The 24,916-nt window shown below is 38.4% G+C and overlaps 1 protein-coding gene and 1 long non-coding RNA gene across 4 annotated transcripts in view; one reads left to right on the top strand and one right to left on the bottom strand.

Moving 5' to 3' along the window:
* Positions 1-1,762, top strand: part of rai14 (retinoic acid induced 14) — a 39,486-nt gene extending 37,724 nt beyond the window's left edge. For all 3 annotated transcript variants that reach the window (XM_077497268.1, XM_077497270.1, XM_077497269.1), the window contains one exon: positions 483-1,762. In XM_077497268.1, coding sequence (XP_077353394.1) covers positions 483-569 — 87 coding nt within the window. In that variant the 3' untranslated portion in view covers positions 570-1,762. The remainder of the gene's footprint in view (positions 1-482) is intronic.
* The window catches only part of LOC144002239 (uncharacterized), a 63,642-nt gene that overhangs the window by 11,631 nt on the left and 27,095 nt on the right, over positions 1-24,916 (bottom strand). The window lies entirely within an intron of this gene.

Consider the following 24,916-nt stretch of genomic DNA (forward strand, 5'->3'; position numbering starts at 1 on the left):
GTACGTTCGAACATATTTGCGAGTATGTTCAAACATACGCGCCAGCCAAAAATGTTTACTCTGCGCTACTACTGAAATGGCATCCATTAACGTCGTGGGTAACTTGGGCCGATCCCAGCTGACTTTGCATATTAGCATGAAGCTAGGCTAGCTGTTGAATGGACTGATAATAGTGGTTGCAAACAACAGACATATTGTAGACATATTGTACACTCAACACTCAACCAGTTTGTCGTCCATTTGTGTCTGGCAACATTGCGGGCTTCGGGTTGCTTTCTAATTGGCTAGCATTCCATAACTTGACCCAACTCAGTTTTGGCTGTGCACAGTATTGGACGGGTTTAACATTAGGTTTTAAAAATAAATAAATAATTTTTTACAGCAGACCTCAACACATCCCCACACCACAGAAAAATTGCTCAGGGTAATCTTTTTGGCTCAAATTAGTTTTTTGACAGTCCGTCATTTGCGTTGCGCTGCAGGGTCAGATGGACGAGGACGTGCAGAAAGCCTTGAAGCAGATCTTGATGATGTGCAAGGTGCCAAGTCAAACCAAGGAGGCCTGCTGAGACGCACTGAGCACGCTCCAAAGCCAACAAAACGCAAAAACAAACACACTGAAGTCAACTGCTGCTGCCAATGTCCAACCCCCCCCCCCCCCCCCCCCCCGCCTGCGAGGCTGCAACACGGCGTGCCTCTTCACTTACACGGTCTCCTTTTGCAAAGTGACAACGAGAAGTCGAAAGCCGACATTCATTAACGCAAAGTATATTTGAAATCTCACATTGCTGCACAAAAGCAGCGTGTAAAAAATAAAAGCGGTGCTGCCGTTTATGGCGTCTATTTTTACAATACAACCATGTTATTTTTTTTAAAAATATGTAATACTTTCCCTGGTACAATCTAAATTATTTTTGCCCTGATAGCGAGTCATGAAATTGTGGCCACATTTTCATGATAATGTTTGTAACTTTTTTTTACTACACCTAAAGTGTTTTTTTTTTTTTTTTTTTGTCCAAGTTACTGTACTCTAATGAGGAGGCTCGTGTTTGAATGTTGACGTCTTGTCGTTTGTCGTCCAATGTTACAATGCACTATTTTCTCTACTGACACATTAACTTGTGATGTTTTTATTCACGTCCTTTAATACATTTTAAAAGGAATGAATATAAGTGTCATAAATAGTTTAGGAGGTAAATTGTTAGGGTCTTGCGCCTGCACTTATTGATAAGACAATTTATTACGTGTCCAAATGAGCTGATAAATGCCATATTAAAGAGTCCCAAGCTCGAGCTCATCATGTGTAGTGTTTGCAGCACTTTTATGTAGTGGATCCCCTAAAAAAAAAAAAGTTTACTCCTCCACCGTCTTTTGCCTTAGTACTGTGCCAAGAGCCATACGACTTAATAGGTGACTTTTTTTTCCTGGAGTGTTTGACTGTTAAATAATAATAAAAAATAAAAATAAACATCTGCGTGAGTTCATGATAATTTCTCGTCTTGCTCAGGAAGAATGTTCACGACACAACTGACAAACATAACTTGGGGCCCGTGGAAGGTTTGTTTTCCTTCTTGCATGTTTTGTTTTGTAAAATGCCATAACATCATCCATCCGGGCCTCGGAAATGTTTGGAAGGGGAAAGAAAGAGAAATAAATCCAGGTTTATTTTTTTTTATTATTATTTTTGTCAATACCAGCTGTTTTGTGGGGATGTACAGTTCATTTTTGTGCCCTAGTTAATAAACTTGACACTAAAATAACATACTTGTGTTCGTGTTTCACAATTCATTGTAATTAACTGCATATAAACGGACGGTAATTATGATAATCATCACTGTCGGGCGGACTTGGTCTATGCTTGGTCTGTCCCCACACGGGCCAGTTTTTTTTATTTTATTTTTTTTTACAAATTGTAGGCAAATCTAAAGTGTTGAAAATAGCTTGCTGTTTTTGATGATGCTTTTTTTTTTTTAAATTTTTTAAATGCGGTTCACAAATCTATACTTGGTCTGTCCCCACATGGGCCAGTTTTTTTTTTTTTTTTTTTTTTTTTTTTTTTTACAAATTGTAGGCAAATCTAAAGTGTTGAAAATAGCTTGCCGTTTTTGATTACGCCTTTTTAATTTTTTTTTTTATTGAGGTCCTTTAACGTGATGATTTTGGAGATGCAAGGGTTCTACCCGGCGCCATGCAACAATTTACTGATATATATTTACATACAGTATAGGTGGAGAGAAAGTTTTTCTAAACTATTGGTTGCTTATTTAGTATTATTAATTAGAGGGAGCCAATATTATAAACAAACGTGGTGGTCGAGAGAGTCCTGACACCAGGATTCAAATTTGTAAATAATGACTGTACATTACTGCCGTATAAAACAGTTAAATGAAAAATGTGATTCTTTTATATCAGGGGTGTCCAAACCTTTTCATTTGAGGGCCACATACAGAAAATCAGAAGGATCCAAGGGCCACATAATGTTAGGTCTTTAATAAATGCTTAGTTTTAGTTTAGTTATTTTCAGTATTAGTTTTATTTTATTATTATTTTTTTTTATGTGTATTACTTGTGCGCAGTATTTAAAAAACACCATGGGCGTAACGTCATTATTCCAGTTTATATTTTAAAAATAAAATAAAATACTAAAAATCACATTTAAAATCATCTCCAAAGGCTCATGCATTAATTTAATTACCAAAAATTAAAATGAAGGACATGTTTGTTATAATTATAGTTTTATTTTAGTTAGTTTTGTAAACATAAAATGAAGTTTCAGTTAGTTTTCTTAAACTAAATAAAAAGCATCTTCGTTTTTATTTTATTTCGTGAACGAAATTGTAGTTTTGAATTTGAGTTTTTTTGTTAGTTTTAGTTAACTAAAATAAACTTTAATAGCACCTGTGATTTTCGACACCCTCCCTTCTTACATTGACCATCTCCAAACATTTTTGTTTTGTTTATTTTATTTGAACGGAGTCAAATGCCATTTTTAGCATATGTCGCGGGCCACTGAAAAATGGACGGCGGGTCGCAAATGGCCCCCGGGCCGTAGTTTGGACACCACTGTTTTATATTAATGACCTAGAATTTTTTTATTTTTTTAATACAAATAATGATTGTTATTATTGCTACTACAAATGAAGTAAGCGTTCTCTCGAAAGCTATCCAGATAAACTACATTAAGTGCACAACTGAGCCTTTATAATACAGACCACAATGTTTTAAGTGTCCAGTTGTTTAGCACGCCCACCCCACAGTTTGAAAGTTGTGGGTTCAAATCTGGGCTACTTCCTGTAGAACTTGCGTGTTCTCCCCATGCTTGTGTCGGTTTTCTTTAGGTACTCCTGCTTCCTCCGATATGCATTTTAGGCTCATTAAAAACGTTGCATCGTTCTATACGTGATAGGGTGGGGACCAGTTTAGGTCGTGCCCCCAGGAAAAAATAAAAAAATAAAAATAAAAAAACCTTCTGTGCAACATTGGCCACCAGGTGGCAACATTTACCAAATCCTAAACCCGGTATTGGTCGTGTTGTGTGGTTCTTTCTCTGCTCCAGCCTCCTTTACGGAGTTTGCATGTTCTCACCATGACTCCATAACTTTTTCTCTGGGCACTCTGGCTTCCTTCCATATTCCAAAAAGCAATTAAAAACTCTAAAAATTTCCATAGGTGTGAATGTGAGCATCTTGGGACATGCTCCAGCTTGCCCCGTGAGCCTAATGAGGACAAACACGACAGAAAATGTACGAATGGTTGAATACTTGCCTATTATTCTCCTCTACTTGTGACAAATTGAGTCAGATTGAATGCTGCATTCAAGGATGGTCGGAAATCGGGAAATATCAAACCAGGAAGTGCGTCCGGGAACGCCCCCTTGAACTCGGGAATTCCACTCGTGAAGTCAGAAAAATACAAAACAAACAACTTCACCGGCGGACTACAATGTGACGTCACTCTGAATGGCAAAACACAATTTACTCGAGTATACTAGATAGATAAGCTAGATAGCTTTCTTCATTCATAAATATTCACCATAACTTAATGTAACGCAACGTACGTGACAGTATTGCCGCGATATCCCTGCATGAAATTATACGGTAAACTACTTAACTGTATGGAATGCTTATGAAATAAGATTAAACCAATAAATAAAGCAAAATTGCAAAAAAAAAAAAAAAAAGGTAAGTTTTCTGGAGGCCAAATTTGAGATTTGAGGACCAAAATAAAAAACATTTTATCACTATCCGCCATTTTGGTTGTTTACTTTCACCTCCAACGGTTTGAGGTCGGAACCGGGAAGTTTCAACTCGGATATTTCCGACCATCCTCGAATGCAGCAGAATTCTTCACTGCTCGGAAGAAGCTGCAAAAAATATTGTGAAAATCCTGCCGCTGACAACAACAGAATACAAAATGGTCAGAGCGCTTTCCAGCAAAGGTGCATGCCATTTGCTAACCACAGATGTCCAAGTTGTTTATGAGACTTTAACTTACAAATTAGTGTTCCAACCTTCCCTCTCTCATCCACACATGCTTGATTTGTAAAGTTACATAACATTTAAACGTTGTAAGGCCACAGTCTTTCCACAAACAAGCACATGTAAAGCGGCAATTTGGGCATCAAGGGGGAAAAAAAAAAAAGAGGCATCAAGTTGTCCATGTCATCACTCTTAAGTAGCTCAGAAGTCACTACCAGAACAACTTTGAATCATTCATCTTCTCTTCTGTTTCCTCTAACAAAGTGGCACAAAACTACTCGGTTTCCTGTCCGGGGCTTTGTGTGTTGTCCGCTGGGCAAAAGACACGCGCACGCACACACACACATCTGTCTTTTCACAATAACTTCCTGTCAATCGTGCCTCCCCACACGTTGGGGCCTCGGGGCGTGTGCATGCTGTGATCCTAATACATCAAGCAACACAAGACGCGTTATGCCGAAGAAATTTGCAACTGCAAAACGTGGTAATAGTGAAAGGCAAAATGTCACAACTTCATAGGAAAAGTAAATATTTGATGAGAATAAAATCACAATACCACAAGACCGAAAGAGTGCAATTTATGTGAGAAAAAGCAATGACAAAAAAAAATAAAAAATACCCCAAAAATTGAGAAAAACAAATATTACCACAATATAGTCAGACTTTTGAAGAAAAAGGCAGCATTGCAAAAAATAGTCGTAACGCTGTGAGAAAGTCAAATGTATGAAAATTAAACCATAACTACAGCCAATATTATAAAAAAAGCAATTTTTCAAGAAAGTCACAAGTTTAGAAGAAAAAACAAAAACGAAGCGAATGATGTCATAATATGAGATGAAAATACACTTTTGTGTGTGTGTGTGTGTGTGTGGGGGGGGGGGTACGATACTATAAGAATTAAGTTGTCAAAGTAAGAAACAAAAAGCCCTCTTGGGCTATTGGGGGGATGAAAAGTCACATTTGAGGGGAAAAAAAATTACTAAAATAAATAAATAAATAAATAATAATAATAATTAAATAATATATATATATATATATATATATATATATATATATATATATATATATATATATATATAAAATGAGAATAATCATTTGACATTTACAAGAAAATGTCACAATGTACAGGAAGTAATACTACAGGAATAAAACCGTAACATGTAACATATTTTTACAAGAATAAACATATTTATCGTTGATTTTTTACATAAATTGTTTTTTTTTCCTGCACCATATGTGACGCCTTACGTTTAGTGAACTTTGCCGTCCCCCTTTACTTTTATTTTGCCATTTGAAAAGATCTTCCGTCATTTTAATTCCAAAAATTTGTGTCAACTGCCAAAAAGGAAGCTTGCAGATGAATAGGTCAACTTTTTTTTGGTTTGTTTTGGTGACCGAAACCTTCCACTTCTGGTGATTCATCACGGCTGTCACGGAGTCTTGCCGTTTTGGCAGCCAACTTGTGACTTTAAGATTCTGCGCTTCTTCCTGTCTGCTAATCATTTGTTTATCTGGTGCATTTCTTAATAATGACATGATCCGTGCTCGGTAAATATTGTTGCATGATTCGGGACTAAAGTGCGTCACAGTGCGTCGTGTGCTCGCCTCGAAGTGAGCGTCAGCTTACTTACGCACTTCACGACGCTTGAAAGATTTGACGGAATTTCCTCAACTGCAACTGAAAATGAAATGTTCTTATTGTGGAACTTGTAGGGAACAGATTAATAATAATATTGCTTTTTAATTACCTGTATACAAATAGTTGGATTCCAGGAATAACTGCACATTCATCTAGTGTTAAATTAACTCATTCACTCCCAATAACGTGTAAATACGTTTTTTTTTGTTTTAAGTATCCCAAAGACGTATTTATACGTGTTTTTTTTTTTATGCTAGAGCATACAGAAGGCTTTGATGCAGCCTCTCAACTGCAAAGAACGGTTGCAGAAATGGTAGTGATTACACAAACAGCCAGCAGGTGGCAGCAGAGCAAAGGAGATCAACCAGGGCCATCTAGAAAAAAAGCTAAATTACTTACAATTTTGAATAGATTTGTGAAAACTGATGAAACTTAGCTCTCTTCTAATGCTAATTGCTGCAAAACGGGAACAGATAAACACTTTTTTCCTGATGAAAGAAGAGACTTTAATCTTTCTTTTGATAGGTTCCATGCTTTTATAGCAATCGAACACAATATTCTGTGGGCCTTGCAAAATCAGTCAAAATCCAGTAAAACAGCCGGGAGCGAATGGGATTGCTTCTGTGAAAATGGCTGCGAGCGAATGAGTTAAACAACCACTTTTGTGAGCTGCCAATTTCTGTTGTTCTGCACTTCCACACGTTAGAAATCCAATATTCGATCAGTAAAATGGAATACGTTCACCAGCAAACAATCTCTCACTAATCATTGTTGGGAAACACCAAGAGGCAATGATGTACTCGTTGCTCTGGAAATATTTGTGTTGGCAAACAGCTAAAAATTGTTGGGTGACACAAATCCACGTTAAGTGCCTCCCCGGAGGGAAACATTGCTTTTGGCATGTGGCATGAACATTTGGGCATGTCAGTAATGTCGGCCATGTGAACTGCCAGTATGATGTTCCAGTCCCAGTCCCTGTTAGGAATTCTCACCATAAAAACTAATGGAAATAGAAAACTCGAAAACCGCATACGTAATGTTTTAAGTCATATTTTGTCGTCGTTAACATTAAATTCCAGACTTGCAACTGTAGGTCTTAACTCTTACTGCCACACGTTATCAAAACATTATCATTCGCGTCATCCTTGAAAACAATCTATTTCATCAGATTTTTGTCATCTTTCATTGTAATTTGTTACACGGGCAGCCCATTGAAGAGATACAATGCTGCCATCTGGTGGCCATAGTGAGTGTTTTTGATTCCACAACCCGTTGACCAGGCGGCGCTGCGCTGAGATGTTGCACTGCCCATTGATTTAAAAAAAATAAATAAAAAAAATAAAAAAATAAAAACACGTAGTTGACGTCATTTAACGTTTATGGCGGCATACGTTGTGATTGTATTAATCGTGATTAAACGTGTTTGGCAGTCAAAGAGTTAATTTAGCCAGAAAGGGTCAGCGATTAAGTCCTGAAGGGAAAGTCAACCCAAAATATTATTTATGATACATTCTATGCGCCTTCACTACTCCAAACACAGCATTCTGATTAATATTGTGTTTGTAAAATAAGAATTACACAGCAAAATCCAGTCGTTTACATCCATCTCAGTGGGCGGCCATTTTGATCCATTGCTGTCGACTGAAAATGACATCACAGTTGCTCACGGCTCAGGTAACAACCAATCACGGCTCACCTGTTGTCTGAGTTGGGTGAGGTGACGTTCGCAAGCTTATTTGTTGGGAAAAAAAAAAATCAGTAATTTACCAAATTTTGACAGGAAGTTCCAGGCTGACACCAGCGATTATGCTATAGCGTATTGTTTACTAAAAGGAATATAGTTTGACTTTATGTACAATTTCCGAATAGACTTCAGCTAACCCTCCACATCAACGCATTACGTTCCATCTAATACAACCACACTTTACTGTGATTACGTACATGACGAGTGCTACATGCGGTTGCTATGTTGGACCCTCCCACCCCGACCGCCAAGCAGTCCAACCTCTTCAGTTTTGATTTGACGTTGCTGGCCTTGAAACAGGAGCCTCGTCGAGTGGTACGCACCAAGAGATGCATGCGGCTTAATTGCTGCAAGATGTAACTTGGCCCGCAGCCCACTCTGGCCCTCAAATGCATTCACAAACCTTTTCTAAGCGTGTTGCTCAAAAACGAGCGGGGTGGATGCGCGGCCCCACATCAAGGGGGTCGGCTCAAAAACTTCACAGACTTCTGTTTATTTACTGGCAAAAAGCTCTCCCTTAATCAAACCAAAGCAAAATGTAAGTGCAGCGCTTCCTTGAGGGTTTGAAAGACAACTGAACAACAGAGTCATGGATCAAACAAGATATTGATGCAAAAACATGCCTGATTGATCTACATTTGGCCCGTGGTCGAGGCTGATGAAGCGTTACAAAACAGACGTGATGAGAGGGACCGCAGAGGAGGGATGGTCGGGCCTCGGAAAAAAAAACACCTTTGTGAAGTTACTACAACAATAATTCCATGAAATGTTGTGCAATAACATTACATGTTCCAAAAAACAACTTGGGATGAAAGAAAAGAAATTCTAGACAGGTATAGGGTTTACCGGTGAACAAAATGAAGACGAGAGTAGCCTTTTCATTGAAACTGTCTATCTTCACCTTGAATTCAGAAAGCGTTGTGTTCTTCTATCCCTCATCTCCATGCAGCTAATGGAAGTGCTCCTTTAGTTATGCTGGACTAGAATTGCTCAATTTGGCATTACCAATCATGCTGTTAGGACGCTGACTCCCATCACTCAACTCTATATTTATAGAGCACGTAAAAGCAGCCATTGAGTTTTCTTGGGATGGATCCCAGGGACAGCAGATAGAATGAAAACAGCAGAAGCCCCAGAATTGAACCCTGTGGAACACCATATGTGAATTTATATAGCAGATATTTGTCTGACCACTTCCTTTTTTTTTTTTGCATAGTATGAAGGTATTACAATAATAATAAATAAATAATAATAATAATAATAATAATAATAATAAAATAAATCTCACAACGCACCATCACAACAGCCACAAATTAAGAACTACTAGTCTAGCGTACCCCTGGATTAATTAATTGATTGATTTGGCAATTAACTCATTCACTCCCAGCCATTTTCACAGAAATGATCCCGTTCGCTCCTGGCTGTTTCACTGATTTTGCAAGGCCCACAGAATATTGTGTTCTATTGCTATAAAAGCATGGAAAAAATAAAATAAAAGCACATTTTGCAGCAATTAGCATTAGAAGAGAGCTAAGTTTAATCAGTTTTCGCAAATCTATTTAAAATTCTTAGTAACTGAGCTTTTTTTTCTAGATGGCCCTGGTTGATCTCCTCTGCTCTGCTGCCACCTGCTGGCCGTTTCTGTAATAACTACCATTTCTGCAACCGTTCTTTGCAGTTGAGAGGCTGCATCAAAGCCTTCTGTATGCTCTAGCATAAAAAACAAAAAAACAAAAAAACAAAAAAACGTATAAATACGTCTTTGGGACAGAGCATTAAAAACGTATTTATACGTTATTGGGAGTAAATGAGTTAATTAGCCTCTGTGCTTATTTTGTGCAATTCTCTCACACTTTTTCTTCAAAAATGTTCATCACTGCATACGGACATCACTCAGCGATGTACCTGAGCACTGAAATAGTGGAAGGCCGTGTGATTCAATTAGCTGGTTCCCAGAGTTCCAAGTCCCTCACTCGTTCACTGTGGCCTCCCGACATCAGGTTCTGATGATGCTAACTGGAACCATGTGGCTCCCCAGACACATTGGACAATATTGTGTTATTAATGACCGAAATAGAGACAACGGGAAAGGAACTCGGTCGCTTCTCAAAGTCTGCTTCTGAGGAAGTTATTAAGGGAATGTAGTATGTCCGTGTTTGAGTTTGGAATATCCCTTCAATCTCAGAGGGCTGAGCCACATGTCGCTCATCTTAGGCGGCTTAACAGAAAAAGGGTTTCCCTTCAGGATTTTCAGGTTTAGTCTCTCGTTTTTTTGGGGGGAGGATCGTTCTTGTTTAAATGAGCACCAATGACTTCTTTATGGCCCCTTGATTCCAGTTCGCTCTAGGGTACATGCACAGGAGCTTGAACCCTGACGTCCAGTGCATCTAATGCCTCCAAGACAGTGTTTCAGAACCCTACTTGAGGAAAGCTTAAAATATTTGATCCAACATTCCCACGCATGAACGAGGACTATGTCAAGGTCAAAGAATTCTAATATGCTAAATATTCTAAAAATAGAAAACTCATTTAACAAGTGTAAAAATAAATAAGTAAATAACTACAATAAAATAATCATTTTCCACTAATAAATACCAAAACTTTAATCAAATCTACACCTTGTAAAAATATTTGTATATTTGTGAAAGTACTGTTCGCGTGATAATGCTGACAACCAACAAACTACTCAAAAAAAACACAATCCAGACATAAAATATGTCCTTCTTGGAAGAAACCCAAAATAATGTTCCTATACGCGGAAAACACATTAATAATAGGAAGAAAACAGATTTTCTACATTGGCAGACATGGATATATTTAGAATGAAGCCAATACAACCTGGAAAATGTTTTATAATGACATGTCAGCAATGTCATTAGCCTGTATTAGGTTTAGATAGAGGTCAAGGTATATGTAAATGTTGCCATCTTTCCTCAAGGTCAGGCTAACTTTGCCACTCACTGTGATTAAAAAAAAAAAAAAAAAAAATGCAATGAAAAATACTAGGCCTGGGTATTAATAAAGTGGGAGCGTGAGTTTGTCATATATTGTATGTTAGAACTTTCTGTATGACCTGACAGGAAGAATATTATTAAAACGATCTTTTGAAAAATCATCCATCATACTAAAGGTGAATTTTTTTTTTGTGGCACCCCGCAGCACCCTGATTATTTGCCTATATTGCTATATTCAAGAATAGCATAACAGGACTGTTCTAAGTAGAAAAGCTCTTTAACTCATTCACTCCCAAAGACGTATTTATACGTCTGTTAGGTTTTTGTTTGCTCGAGTTTTTGTATGAAGGCTTTGATGCAGTTTCTGACCTGAAGTGGTTGCTTAAAGCGATGGTAGTTATTACAAAAAAAAATAAATAAAAAATAAAATAAAAAAATAAAAAACGGCCAGCAGGTGGCAGCAAAGTATAAGAGATCAACCAGGTCCATGTTGCAACAAGCTCTTTTTCCCCCCAGTATTTTCAACAGGTTTGTGAAAAATGATGAAACTTAGCTAATTCTAATGCTAATTGCTACAAAACATAAAAACAGATAAAAAAAAAAAAATACCACTTTTTTTTTTTCTCTCTCCCTGATGAAAGAATAGACATTTTTCTTTTGGTAGGTTCCATGTTTTTATAGCAATAGAACATGAAAATGGCTGGGAGTGAATGAGTTAAAAACAAAAACAAAACAGTGCGGCAAAGTATGTTTGTTTATTTGAGGAATGGAAGTTAAGGACTCCTTGTATTTTGAATAACTTTTGTATGCAGAATGTTACGAGAAAACCGACCAATTTTTGTATTTTTATTTTATGACTATTATTTTTAGTCATAAACGAAAAGCGGCACATGCTGAGCGACAGTTAGGTGGTCTCTTGCCCTAATGGCTTCGTTTACACCCTTGCTCCCCTCCCCACCTGCCGACCCCCCCGTGGTCACCTATAATTCACTGTGCATCAAAGTAACGGAAGCAACATTCACAGTGAGTCAAAGCACCAGAAATGCCTCTGTTTTTACTTTATTTGTCCTCACACATTCTTGCAACACACATACACAGATATGTACATTACCACGGGAAATCGTCCCCTAAGTTTGCAGCCAAGTGACAAAGAATTTACAGGCATGTCATACGTACTCGGAGTGTGAGAATGGAGAATGCATGAGGAAGGGGACAAAAAGGTGCAACACTTGTCTATGAGGGCCTTAACTAATTTGCTCCCAATAACGTGTAAATACGTTTTTTTATGTTTTAAGTGTCCCAAATACGTATTTATACGTTGTTGTTTTTTTTTTTATATGCTAGAGCATACAGAAGGCTTTGATGCAGCCTCTCAACTGCAAAGAACGGTTGCAGAAATGGTAGTTATTACACAAACGGCCAGCAGGTGGCAGCAGAGCAAAGGAGATTAACCAGGGCAATGTAGAAAAAAAAGCTAAATTACAATTTTGAATAGATTTGTGAAAACTGATTAAACAGCTCTCTTCTAATGCTAATTGCTGCAAAACGGAAACAGATAGAAACATGCTTTTTTTCCTGATGAAAGAAGAGACATTAATCTTTCTTTCATAGGTTCCATGCCTTTATAGCATTACAACACAATATTCTGTGGGCCTTGCAAAATCAGTCAAAATCCAGTAGAACAACAAGGAGCGAATGGAATTGCTTCTGTGAAAATGTCTGGGAGTGAATGAGTTAAAAAGGTGAGTGAGCGTGGTGTCTGGAGGAGGGGGTTAATTGTGCTCTTAAAAGTGCACTTCAAAGTAAGTCTAGTGTCAGGGCTGGGGGGCACTAAAGTCGGAAAGAAGGATGAAGGACGAGGACTAAAAGATTCAGATGACGATGAAGGTTCAGGGGAAGCCCGTAGCGGGGCTCCACTCAACCGGCGATGACTGGACGTTGAGAAAATTGAGGAGCGAGACCACATGAGAGGGCCGACACAGGAAGGATGTGTGGGACAAATTAGCAGCATTGATGGAGCACAAAACCAGAGACCAAAGAAGCTACGGGAAATATTTCAGACATGCGCCATCATGCATCATTAAAACTTTCAGCATTGTAAAACATTCACCAGCCACAACATTAGGAACACCTGCACGCACTAATGAGATCCGAATACAAGAGTGGGAGTGCCATCAAAAACTTTTTACAAAGACGAGGGTCAGTCTTTGGCCCCATCTTTTTTTTGCGTTGCACATGCTTCCTCTTAGAGATGTCATCAGCAAATTTAAAGGCAATCTCATACCACTCGCACAAAAAATAACTTCCAGATTTATTTTTCTTTTAATCTTGATTGTCCACATAAGATATTTTTTTTCATTTAACATTTTTTTAAAAGCATTTGAAAACTGACACGGTACCTAACTGACTAGCAACTCAGTTTGTGAAAACTCTGCAATGCCGTCACAGAAGAGGAGTGTGGCATTCAACAGAGTTGGTGAATCAAGTGTCCAGCTGATAAGCATAACGTCTCATTGCTGTGGAGACAGCCTTCAATCGATGGACACAGAAGGAAGGGGATAGGTGAAGGATAAATTATAATAGAGGGGAGAGGTTATTTAACTGTTATTTTTGCTACCGTACTGATACTATACATAAAGTTAGGACTGTTTTCTTCCTTTTTTCCTCTTTTTTTTTTTTTGAGAACTCAGTATTATTCATTCGGCAGCCTACCAGACATATCATCATCATTTTGTTTTGTTTTTTGCGTGCGTGTGAGTTTGTGCTCTTTAATTCACCTGAAACCTGTTAAAAATCCCATCCCCTTCAACTTAACCGGATACTTCAGAGTGCCGCCAAAGTTGTGAAGTTGTCGGGAGACCAGAGGAAGGATCAAAGGAAAGCAAGATGAATCAAGGTGAAATCCAGCACCAAACATACTCCACCTACCAACCACAGTTACAAAACCAGAATTTTTCACCAACTCCAGAAAACATCTAAATTCCAACAGATTATAGAGACCTCAAGAGACCAGAGGAAAGACTTAAGGAAGGAAGGAGAGCCGCAAGTAGTGTATCTTGTAGCCACTGCAGCAAATTAACAGAATTACGTTTGTATATTGCCGCACTCTCCAATTACACTTGACATAAATAAGCAGTCCAGTTGCCCGCTCAGTTGTGCCACATTTAACAAATATGTGAATTTACTCTCTTTCACAAGAACTCCATCATGTTTAAAATAAATGGTCTGATTAGAGTAGTTAGTCACTTGCTTTTGACATTAACCGCTCATCTTAATCGCCTCCATCCCTACTTTCTCCTTGACCTGACTGGTTGCCATACTTGTGAGCTCCATTGAGCAAAAAAATATTGCAAATTACTGTATTATCCTTATTCTCATTACCTTCTAGGAAAGCAGCTGTAAAGCAGATGGCGGAGTGGAGCGTGCAGACTAAACACTTCAGAGTCATTGGAGACTTTAAACAGACTCACGTTCACTGATATCGCCGCTGTGATTGCTGTGTGCGCGAAAAACAGCACATTTGAGGGCTGATCATTACTGCATATTTCTATATAAAACAGCTATTATATAGACAGCGAATCGAGCTGATTATTTGTGGCTAGACATGTGGGTAACAGGACTGACGTGGAATTATCTGATTGGCTGCTGACCAGATAAAGAGATTAAAGATTCTTGACATCACATAGCGTCTTACCAGTTGAAACTAGGTGCTGGTTACATCAGTTCAAAAGAGACACTTGACCTCACGATCATGACCCAAACATCACCCTTGCATGGCCCAATCATAACCCTTACATGACAGTAAACATAACCCGTGCATGACCCTAGTCATGACAGTAAAGATAACCCTTGCATGACCCTAGTCATGACAGTAAACATAACCCTTGCATGACCCTAGTCATGACAGTAAACATAACCCTTGCATGACCCTAGCCATGACAGTAAAGATAATCCGTGCATGACCCTAGTCATGACAGTAAACATAACCCTTGCATGACTGTAGTCATGACACTAAACATAACCCTTGCACATAACCCTTGCATGACCCTAGTCATGACAGTAAACATAACCCATGCTTGACCCTAGTCATGACAGTAAACATAACCCAGTCTAATTTTTAGCTTGGCAGCTGTCACAAGTATGCTGATGGGTGTGACGAAAATAAGAACAATGTACTGCTAGTAAGTCAGCCTCTTCACTTTGGGCAGTTGCAATGTGCAGAACAGCACAGACGTCTTCGTAAACGAAGAAAAACTCAAATATTCACCAAATTCAAACTTCATAGACTAGAGTTGTCCAAGACATTGCCTAAGATTTCCAAAACAGTTACTTAATCCACATTAGTGTTTTTTTTTTTTTTCCCCCCACGGATCCATGGTCCATCCACATTGTTTCAACTGACACTGATTGCTTTCCGGCATATTTATCAAATCACAGCAGCAAATAAATGAAAATATAATTTCCTGCATCAGCTTTCAGATGTCTTTTGTTAAAACATTCCCCAAAAGTGTTTAATCTTTCCAAAGAACTATTTTTTCTTACAGTACATAATGATAGGCAGGTCATGAGATATTTAGTGACAATTCCTGGAGATCAGTCTAAGTAATTTTCAGTCTAGTCTGTTTTACACCACTACCTGAAGCCATTCGTTGCTTTAACTAATTATATGACTCACAATAAAACAAAGCTAAACTCATGTTACATGACACCCTAATGTAAGACTCTGTGGTATTCCCTTCCAGCATCCGTATGAGAACAATTAAAATGACTCATTTAGTTTTATCGCACAACAGACTTGTCTTTTTTTTGCAAGAGGATCTTTAACTCATTCACTCCCAGCCATTTTCACAGAAGCAATCCCGTTCGCTCCCGGCTGTTTTACCGGATTTTGACTCATTTTGCAAGGCCCACAGAATATTGTGTTCTATTGCTATAAAAGCATGGAACCTACCAAAAGAAAGATTAAAGTCTCTTCTTTTATCAGGAAAAAAAAAGTATGTTTCTGTTTCCGTTTTGCAGCAATTAGCATTAGAAGAGAGCCAAGTTTCATCAGTTTTCGCAAATCTATTCAAAATTGTAAGTAATTGAGCTTTTTTTCTAGATGGCCCTGGTTGATCTCCTTTGGTCTGCTGCCACCTGCTGGCCGTTTATGTAATAACTACCATTTCTGCAACCGTTCTTTGCAGTTGAGAGGCTGCATCAAAGCCTTCTGTATGCTCTAGCATATAATAAAAAAAAACAAAAAAACAAAAAAAAAAAAACAAAAAAAAACGTATATATACGTCTTTGGGACACAGAGCATTAAAAAAAAAAAGATTTATACGTTATTGGGAGTAAATGAGTTAATTATGAGGCCTAAACGAGCAACGCCGAATGCATATGTTCTGCTTTACTGTAACAAGACGGCCATGAGAATCACGTCACTGCAGAAAAAATATATATATATTACCAAGGGCTAGATATCACATTCTGGCCGTTTCATCTTCTCACTCTAGCCGCGGCTCTTTGCTCTTCATCTTGCTGTAAAAAGCAATCATCATTAGTGTATGTTTGGTAATCCAATCTGCTGACGCGGCTTTGATCGGCCGACGTCAACCGGGCCCAAAGTCTCGGCCTCCTCACGGTAATGAATGAGACAAGAGAGGATCTGGCCCTCACTTTTTGCTTCTCATCAGGCCCTCGCATGTGTTTCTGATCTGTTCAAATAATCTCTGTTTATCTGGCTATGGTGAATTTTGTGCTGGGAAATAAATACAACCTCCAAACCGCTGAAATCCAGTTTTCTATCATATTGTTCGTCATCTTGTGTCACCTGTTGAAAATGGGATGGAGTTCCAAACACACACAAAAAAAAAAGAGCCCATTTGTGTTTTGCTCCTCCAAATGTGTGTTTTTGTACAAGCGTGACTCTGACCAGAAACCCCAAGCAGACGTGAGTAATGCGGCGAGTTTTCACATCTCTCGTGTGCAGCGACGTCAGAGCCCGTTAGTAAAGAATTAATCAACAAAGTTCGCTGGGCTCAATGGCGTCTGATAGTGTTTTTCCTGGAAGTTCTGGAGTTTGTCTTCACAGCTGGATTTTTACAAGAGCGCGGTTCTGCGAGGGAGTGACAAAGAGGGGAGCGCTCAGGGGTTGCAAAACAGCAGAAAAAAAAATAAAAATAAATTATATAGAAAGCCCGAGGGTGGCGTAAAATATCTGGATAGGCCATGATCATATTTACAATAAGGACTGACATTATGCTATATATCATAGGTCTGGGTATTGCCGCCAACCTCACGATACGTATCACGATACAGGGGTCACGATACGTATCGCGATACAGTTGCTCTTCAAGGCGGTACGGATCCCGATATTTCACATTCATTTACTTGCATTTTATAACAACACTCATATGTATACCTAAAGGATATGTTTGTTATGCTGGATGACAAAAATGTTTTTGTTAGTAGCTCTTCTGGTTTACCACCTAGCGGCATGCCTGGTCTAAATGTGTACGCACTGCAGAGCAAAGAGCAGTTTTCACAGACCGGGAAAATTTATTAATAGGCATGAGCCGATATGAGTAAAAACATCAAAGTATTGAAATTACAGCTCTAAAATGTGCTTATTTGAAATATTTGGGCAACTAAAAACAGCATTTTTTTTTCCATGTAACACATTCTATTTCGTTTTTTAAACAAAATACAGGAAAACTGGTACATTAAGACACGTGCCACGCTAAATTTATAAGTAAATAAATGTTCATATTCTTCCTCTGCTTTCATTTTTTCTTAGCAAAACAGTGTCCAATCACTGCTGAGCTTTTTTTGCATTAATTGAACGCAATTAAATTCAAAGACGCTGCTGGTTTTTTGTTTTTAGGTACAACGCAAGGTGCAAAGGCAAACGTTAACTGCCTATTTAAAGTTGACGAGCAATATCCATTATGACGCCTGCGTATCGATACGTGTATTGTAATGAGGTCCGCAACGATATATTGTCGTATCGATATTTTGAGCACACCCCTAATATATCAGAGGTGCGCAAAAAAACACACACACAAAAAAAAAAAAACATTGTTACAGTGGCCGGTCATTGACGGATGCTTCCGCATTTTCGGCTTTCGTGCTTTATTATGCGAAGCCTTGTAAAAATATACAAACTGAAAAGGACCGCCGGATCGACGGACGTAAACCTGCTTCACATCGTAAAGCACGAAAGCCGAAAATGGGGAAGGACTCGCCGAAAAGTAGGCATCCGTCAATAATGGGTCGATGTAATGACGGATTTGTGCACCTCTGCTATACATTATGCTAAGCATTTAGTAACAATGCAAATAATAGTTAACTTAAACTATTGTTATAAAAAGCGCAGTTGTACGTTATTTTTTATTTATTGAAGGTGCACCTAAAAGCCTTCAATTTTTTCAAAAGCTGATCATGCGCCTTATAATCCAGTACGCCTTATTTAATGATCAATATTGAGCCGCCACAGGTTTTGCTATCTTGGATCGCTAGCTAATGCTTTACCTCAGAGAAAATAATAAAACAGCTGTTTATTCATTTTGGGAGTGAAGGGAGTTGTCAGAAAGCTGGATTTTAATCTATTAATAAAGTTTGACTGACCTAGCTAACTGTTTTGTTGACATTCCCTTTAGCGCAGCACCATCTAATGGATGCATAACATAACCCCAGCCTTATATATGGAAAAAGTTTTAAAATATGTCATTCATTGAAGGTGCGCCTTATAATGAGGTGCGCCTTATAGTGCGGAAAATACGGGTATTTCCTTTTTTTTTTTTTTTTTTTAGTTAATTTGCAAAAACTCAACATCATGCATGATGTGTCCAACAGCCGCTCAAAACATCACTAAAGTTGAGGTTGTGATGGTGACAGTTAAACCCTTTATTTCAAATTCAAATGTTTCCTATATAAACCCGCATATTTACATATTTCTAAAAACGAATGAGCTTATCTTGCCTTAATCGTACAGTAAAATAACAGATATTTAACCCTTTCAGACACTTCCAGTTCTCTGGGATAAAAAAAAAAAGCACAATTTGTCTTTATCCTGCCAATGACATCATACCACAGCCCACCCACGTCTCAACACTCCCCTGTTGAACACGCACACACATGTCCCTAAAAATCCATCACCCCTAAAAGCTTTGGCTCATTGCTCAGTTGAACCCACAATGTTATCTTATCAAACTGTACAAGATGACGAACAACTTCGGTTAAAACGCCAGTGATTATTATTATTATTTTTTACCCCCTTCAAGACTAAAACAACACCAACAATTGATCAAAAGTAGTGCATTTTGTATTTCTGTATCTGAAATTGATTCAAGTACTCTTCAAAAATACTGCACATCAAAGTGAAAAATGTCATTGGCCATTTAAAAAAAAAAAAAAAAAAAAGCTTGCAGGCAAATGATTTAATATCGCATTTTTGGGCTTTATGTTTCTCCAGAGTACAAATCGCACTAATCAAAAGATGTATTATGAACGCGTAAAAGTTCTCTTTACATTATAATTTACCATAATTTTTTGGGGAAAAATTTGCCTTCCAAATTCCAACATGACAAAGGACGAGCTTGAATTCAAATTTAGTGACTTTTGGGGTAGCCACTGGATGAAATCTTAATTTCCCCATCTTAGAATAACTTTTCCCTCAATCAAATCCTGTTCATTTTCTATTCATCATTTGACCACACGCACACACATCCAATTTATTTGTCATTTATACTAATATTAGCAGATGTTTGCAATTTATTTGAAACTTTGACATCTTCATAAATCCAAACATGCAGACTAAGATAATCAAATACCAGAAGAATTTCAATTCCGATCTAGATGCTATTTTCACATATTGCCGACATTGGGCCGAAACTTCGTAAGTCACAAATTGGCAAAGTTTATTAAAAAAAATCTATACTCTTGATCATTTTTATGAATTATTGACCAATCTAAAGTGTTGAGAATGACTTTTTCTCTTTGACGATGCAATGTTGATGGTTGAAAAAAAAAAAAGAAAAATGGCGTTTTTCCAGTGGCCTGAAAAGTGGATAATTATTGTGGAGGTAGAAGGTTTTGGCCTTTCTCCAGGGATATGCCTCTGTTGGGTCAAATTACGATGTCTGGTCACCCAGCAAAAAAAAAAGAAAAAAAAAGAAAAAAAAAAAAAAGGGGGACTTCAGGAGCTTCTGAGTCAGCTGAGCAGCCATGATGGGAAATCTGGACTGTTTGTTGTTGTGAAATGACCCGGCCACGGACAGTGGCAGGTGGTTAATGTGTCTCTTGTGACGTTGTTTAATTTTGTATAACGGCACAGCTGTCTTAGTCCGTCACTCCATACAACGCCGTGCAAGTGCCGTTTTCCACATGCTCAAAATTCAGATTCAACCAAGCTAACAGCGCAATCAAGGAAATTTCTTCTTTTTCTGGAAATGAACCACACAGTACTAAGTTTCAAGGAATTGGGGGTTGGGCGAGGAGGTTGCAAAATCATGATAAACAAACCACCAAACTGATCAAAACAATACCTCTGATGCATTATTATTATTATTATTATTATTATTATTATTAGGGGTGTTAAAAAAATCGATTCGGCAATATGTCGCGATACTACAACACACAACATTCTCGAATTGATTCAATAGGCACCCGAGTCGATTATTTAACATCCGTTTTTGATGGAAATATAATCAACAAAACGTCTAAATTTCACACCTTAAGCATGGAAGAATGTTATATTAATGGAACATATTATGCTCCCAATAACGTGTAAATATGTTTTTTTTTATGTTTTAAGTGTCCCAAAGACATATTTAGACGTTTTTTTTTTATGCTAGAGCATACAGAAGGCTTTGATGCAGCCTCTCAACTGCAAAGAACGGTTGCAGAAATGGTAGTTATTACACAAACGGCCAGCAGGTGGCAGCAGAGCAAAGGAGATCAACCAGGGCCATGTAAAAAAAAAAGCTCAATTACTTACAATTTTGAATAGATTTGTGAAAACTGATGAAACTTAGCTCTCTTCTAATACTAATTTCTGCAAAACGGAAACAGATAGAAACATCCATTTTTTTCCTGATGAAAGAAGAGACTTTAATCTTTCTTTTGATCGGTTCCATGCTTTTATAGCAATAGAACACAATATTCTGTGGGCCATGCAAAATCAGTCAAAATCCAGTAAAACAGCCGGGAGCGAACGGGATTGCTTCTATGAAAATGGCTGGGAGTGAATGAGTTAAGTTAAAGACCAGATAAAAATGCAGATAGACAACAACATGCTCGTTTTTGTCTTGTACAAGCAGCAGTTTTCCCGGTCAGCAACCGACGACCACAAAACATCATTTACAACAACACCATTGTGCACTGCGGACGTATGCAAACAATTTAGTAGATGATGCAAGACTGAAAACTTAGACGTCTTAGTTTCTTGGCAGGACGAGGATGATTTTTCAAGCGAGACGTACATCAGTATGGGAAGAAAAAAAAAAAATCTCGACATATTTGTAAAGTGAATTTCATCAGAGTCACGTTACTTTCAAAGGCTTTTCAGCCCAATCCCTTTTTTTCCATTGTGTCTCCTGCAGCCTGTATTGAGTGTGTCGTTGCTTTGTGAGCGTCTAGACAGTCAACTTCTCCGGCCTTTTTGCATACTTTGGGGACGGTTGACTGGCTTCACCACATCACACAGGTTTGTGTGCTGCACTTTGTTCTCCCGTCAGAGTGCAGACAAAATTGCCTTTCAGTGTTCTTATTGGCCTCCCTTGTCCCGTCTGATGTGATGAGAGGGGTGAGAGAGGGCGGTCAGGCTGTTGTGCGATATACATGTACGTAGAGGCCATACAGTTCACTTGAACCTGACACCTGAAATTCAACCTGGGTGCATGGAACGTTGCAGGTGTCTTGTTCCAAAGTAATGCAAGACAATGGTGGTCTGGTGAGTGTGCACATAATGCTATCACACTGTGACCTCTGACCCTCATCCGACCTGACAAGCCTAATTGGGATCAGCACTTGAATTGTGTCGTAGCCAGACTATTATCAGAAATAAATCAATTCCGTTTGGACATTTGTTGTAGCAGTCAAGCCTACATAAGGCTGTATTGTGGCTACAATGAAACTGCTGTCAATACGCAAAATGGGGTTGGTGGTCTTAAATCTCTGAAAATACCAAAGCAATTGCCTCAGTATTTTAGATTTTATGGGCGTTGTCATTTTCTCACCATACAGTGCGCTCATAAGTTTACACATCACAACTGTACGCTTTTTTTTGTTTACAGTACGATTGGAAAATTGACTAGCCATAACTTTTGCCTCCTCAACTCAACAAATGTTGCTTGCCGTTCAACTACCTTTCTCCTGTTGCACCTACAAATGAATCCGCCTGTGATTGGTTTTGGCGCTTTTAATGACGACCACTGATTGGTCACAGGCGTGCTCCGCTTTCTACTTCCTGCCTGATGAAATAAACAAGAATGCCATGAGAATCATCAATCATCACCGACAATTACCCCCCCCCCCCCCCCCTCTCTCTGGCTGACCCTAACCCGAACCAAGCGCCCCCTCCCTTCCCCACCACCAAGCTTGCCGATTTTGTGTACCGTTTGTTTGTCTCTCTTTAACAACCAACATGTCTGGATTGTGACAGATGTGCCAGTTTATGTAGAATGTCAAACTTTATTATGCTCACGTGGGACGTACTCAGTTTGGGGGCCAGTTGAAACAAATGCTGCTCGGTTTTCAAAGTATTTGGTGGCAGTATAATTAAAGAATACTAAAAACCTCATGACTCATTTCATGCTTGTCCACTGCCAAGGATGTAAACCACATTTGTTTTTTTTCATGAGCAGAAGATGCATGTGACAAAATGCCATTCAAATTAGACTGTGCATATCTCTGTTGAGGCCAAGCAATTGTGCCAAAAAAGGGGGTGGATTCATTCCTTCTAGTTTTGCGGCTAGTAATATTCACAGATGAAGAAGGGAACTGAATTATGCAGAAAACGGTCTAGACTTTTTTTTTTTTGTACTCGTCAGTATAAAAAAAGTTGTAAACTACAACCACAACAAATATAAGTTTTGTTTGCATTGCACATTACTATGTAGGGATGTAACAATATCCGAACATCACAATTGTGGGGGCGTTGGCAATATTTAAAAAAGATCATATTGTTTAAAAAAAAAAAAAAGAAAAAGAAAAAGAAAAAAAAAAGCTCACACTAAAAAAAATAAATAAATATATATATATATATATATATATATATATATATTAGGGGTGTTAAAAAATCGATTCGGCAATATATCGCGATTCTACAGCACGCAATTCTCAAATCGATTCAATAGGCAGCCAAATCGATTTTTTAACATCATATTAATGGAACATTAAGCCTTAATATTTTATTTCAACGCCGTTCTAACATGAAAAAGGTTACAACCCGTTTGTTAAATACAGTGGCTCACAGTTACAACACTCAAGTTTGAGATCAATAAATAATAAATTTTCATACAAATCTTACAGTGTACATGTACAAGTTCACTGAATGCTATTTTCTAAATTGAGTAAAAAAAAAAAAAAAAAAATCGTTAACAATCGACTTGTAAATTCATATCGGGATTAATCGGTATTGAATCGTGACCTATGACTCGTGATACGGATCGAATCGTCAGGTACGAGGCAATTCACACCCCTAATATATATATATCAAAATATGTCATCACTTTCTTTTTGAATGTATAATTAGCCCTTGTTGTGACTTCATATTGGGTCGCAAGCTTCATTCAGCACGGCCCTAAGAAATAAACTATGCGTCCTCCGTGTAGATTTTTCGAGGACAATGACGGCTGAAGAAGACCAGCCGCCCCGCACCAGACTGTTCTGCGTCGTCTCCATTGGAAATGACACTGTAGCCCCCCCTGACCTTCATAGGTGCGTTTGTTCTGATGGATCGCAAGGAGTTCAAGGGGATGAAAGACAGGTTGGGGTGCAATCATCTGGATCGCTACGCCAAGCCAAGCATACGCAACCCGCAAAATGTACGTGTAGCATGTATGAGCTTCCATTATTTAACTTCCAAACAGCTTGTAATTTTTCACTTCCTCTTGAAGTGCAACCCTTATATTTATGATTTATGATATTTATGAACAATAATCAGTGACTGATGGGCTCAGATTACAGAAGTGAATATTAGTGTTGTTCCGATGCCGTTTTTTGGCTCCTGATACCGATATCCCGCTTTGCAGTATCGGCCGATACCGATACCATACCGATACTTAAGTTTTTTTTTTTTTTTCCTCAACATGAACAAGCCGTCCTGCCATTGGTTGAGAGCATTCAAGGGCCAATAGGATATCTTAGATCGACATGCAGTGAACATGTCACATACAAGTGGCACAAGATGCTGCATCCAAAATCCTATATTAGCGTTGGAATTAATGGTATCGGCATGTTACTTGTGAGTAGTCACCGATACCGATACCACTGTTTTAATGCAGTATCGGCACCTCTGCCGATACCAGTATCGGTATCGGAACAACACTAGTGAATATTGCATAAAAATCAAAGAAACATGATCATGAAATAATTATTTTTTTTTCTTTACACATGCCAAATACCGTGTGACTCAAACTCTAAAATTGCAAAACATTAGTCGCGGTTATTCTATGTCAAAATCGTCAAACATCTGTTTACGTGATCTGAAGGCTGAAGAAGGCTGGCTCACCTTCAGACGCCGCCTGACAAAGAGGTGTTTACATCTGTTGCTCCGATTGCCACAGTCGACCCCGCTTGATCCGTGTTTGTTTCCACTCAAAGGGTAGAACGTTCCAAATGATGTGTTCAGTGGTTAACAAGAACAAAATGGTGACTTTAAATCAACATTCATATATTTATTTGACACCGAGCTGTAAATTTGCTCCGAGGGAGACCTTCTTTGCGTCTCTAAGAGAGTGAATGTGTCTTGAATTAAACTTGAACTGCGAGCTCATTTGTGCAGAGGTGGTTCGAGGACTGTAATGTGCTCAAAGCAACTGGCCCAAAACGCAATGAAACAATTAGAATCACTGCGCCAAACTGCTGGTCCCTAATGATGTCTTCCTTCCAGGCATAA

This window comes from Festucalex cinctus, chromosome 15 (genome assembly GCF_051991245.1).
Source record: "Festucalex cinctus isolate MCC-2025b chromosome 15, RoL_Fcin_1.0, whole genome shotgun sequence".
In the NCBI taxonomy this organism is placed as follows: Eukaryota; Metazoa; Chordata; class Actinopteri; order Syngnathiformes; family Syngnathidae; genus Festucalex; species Festucalex cinctus.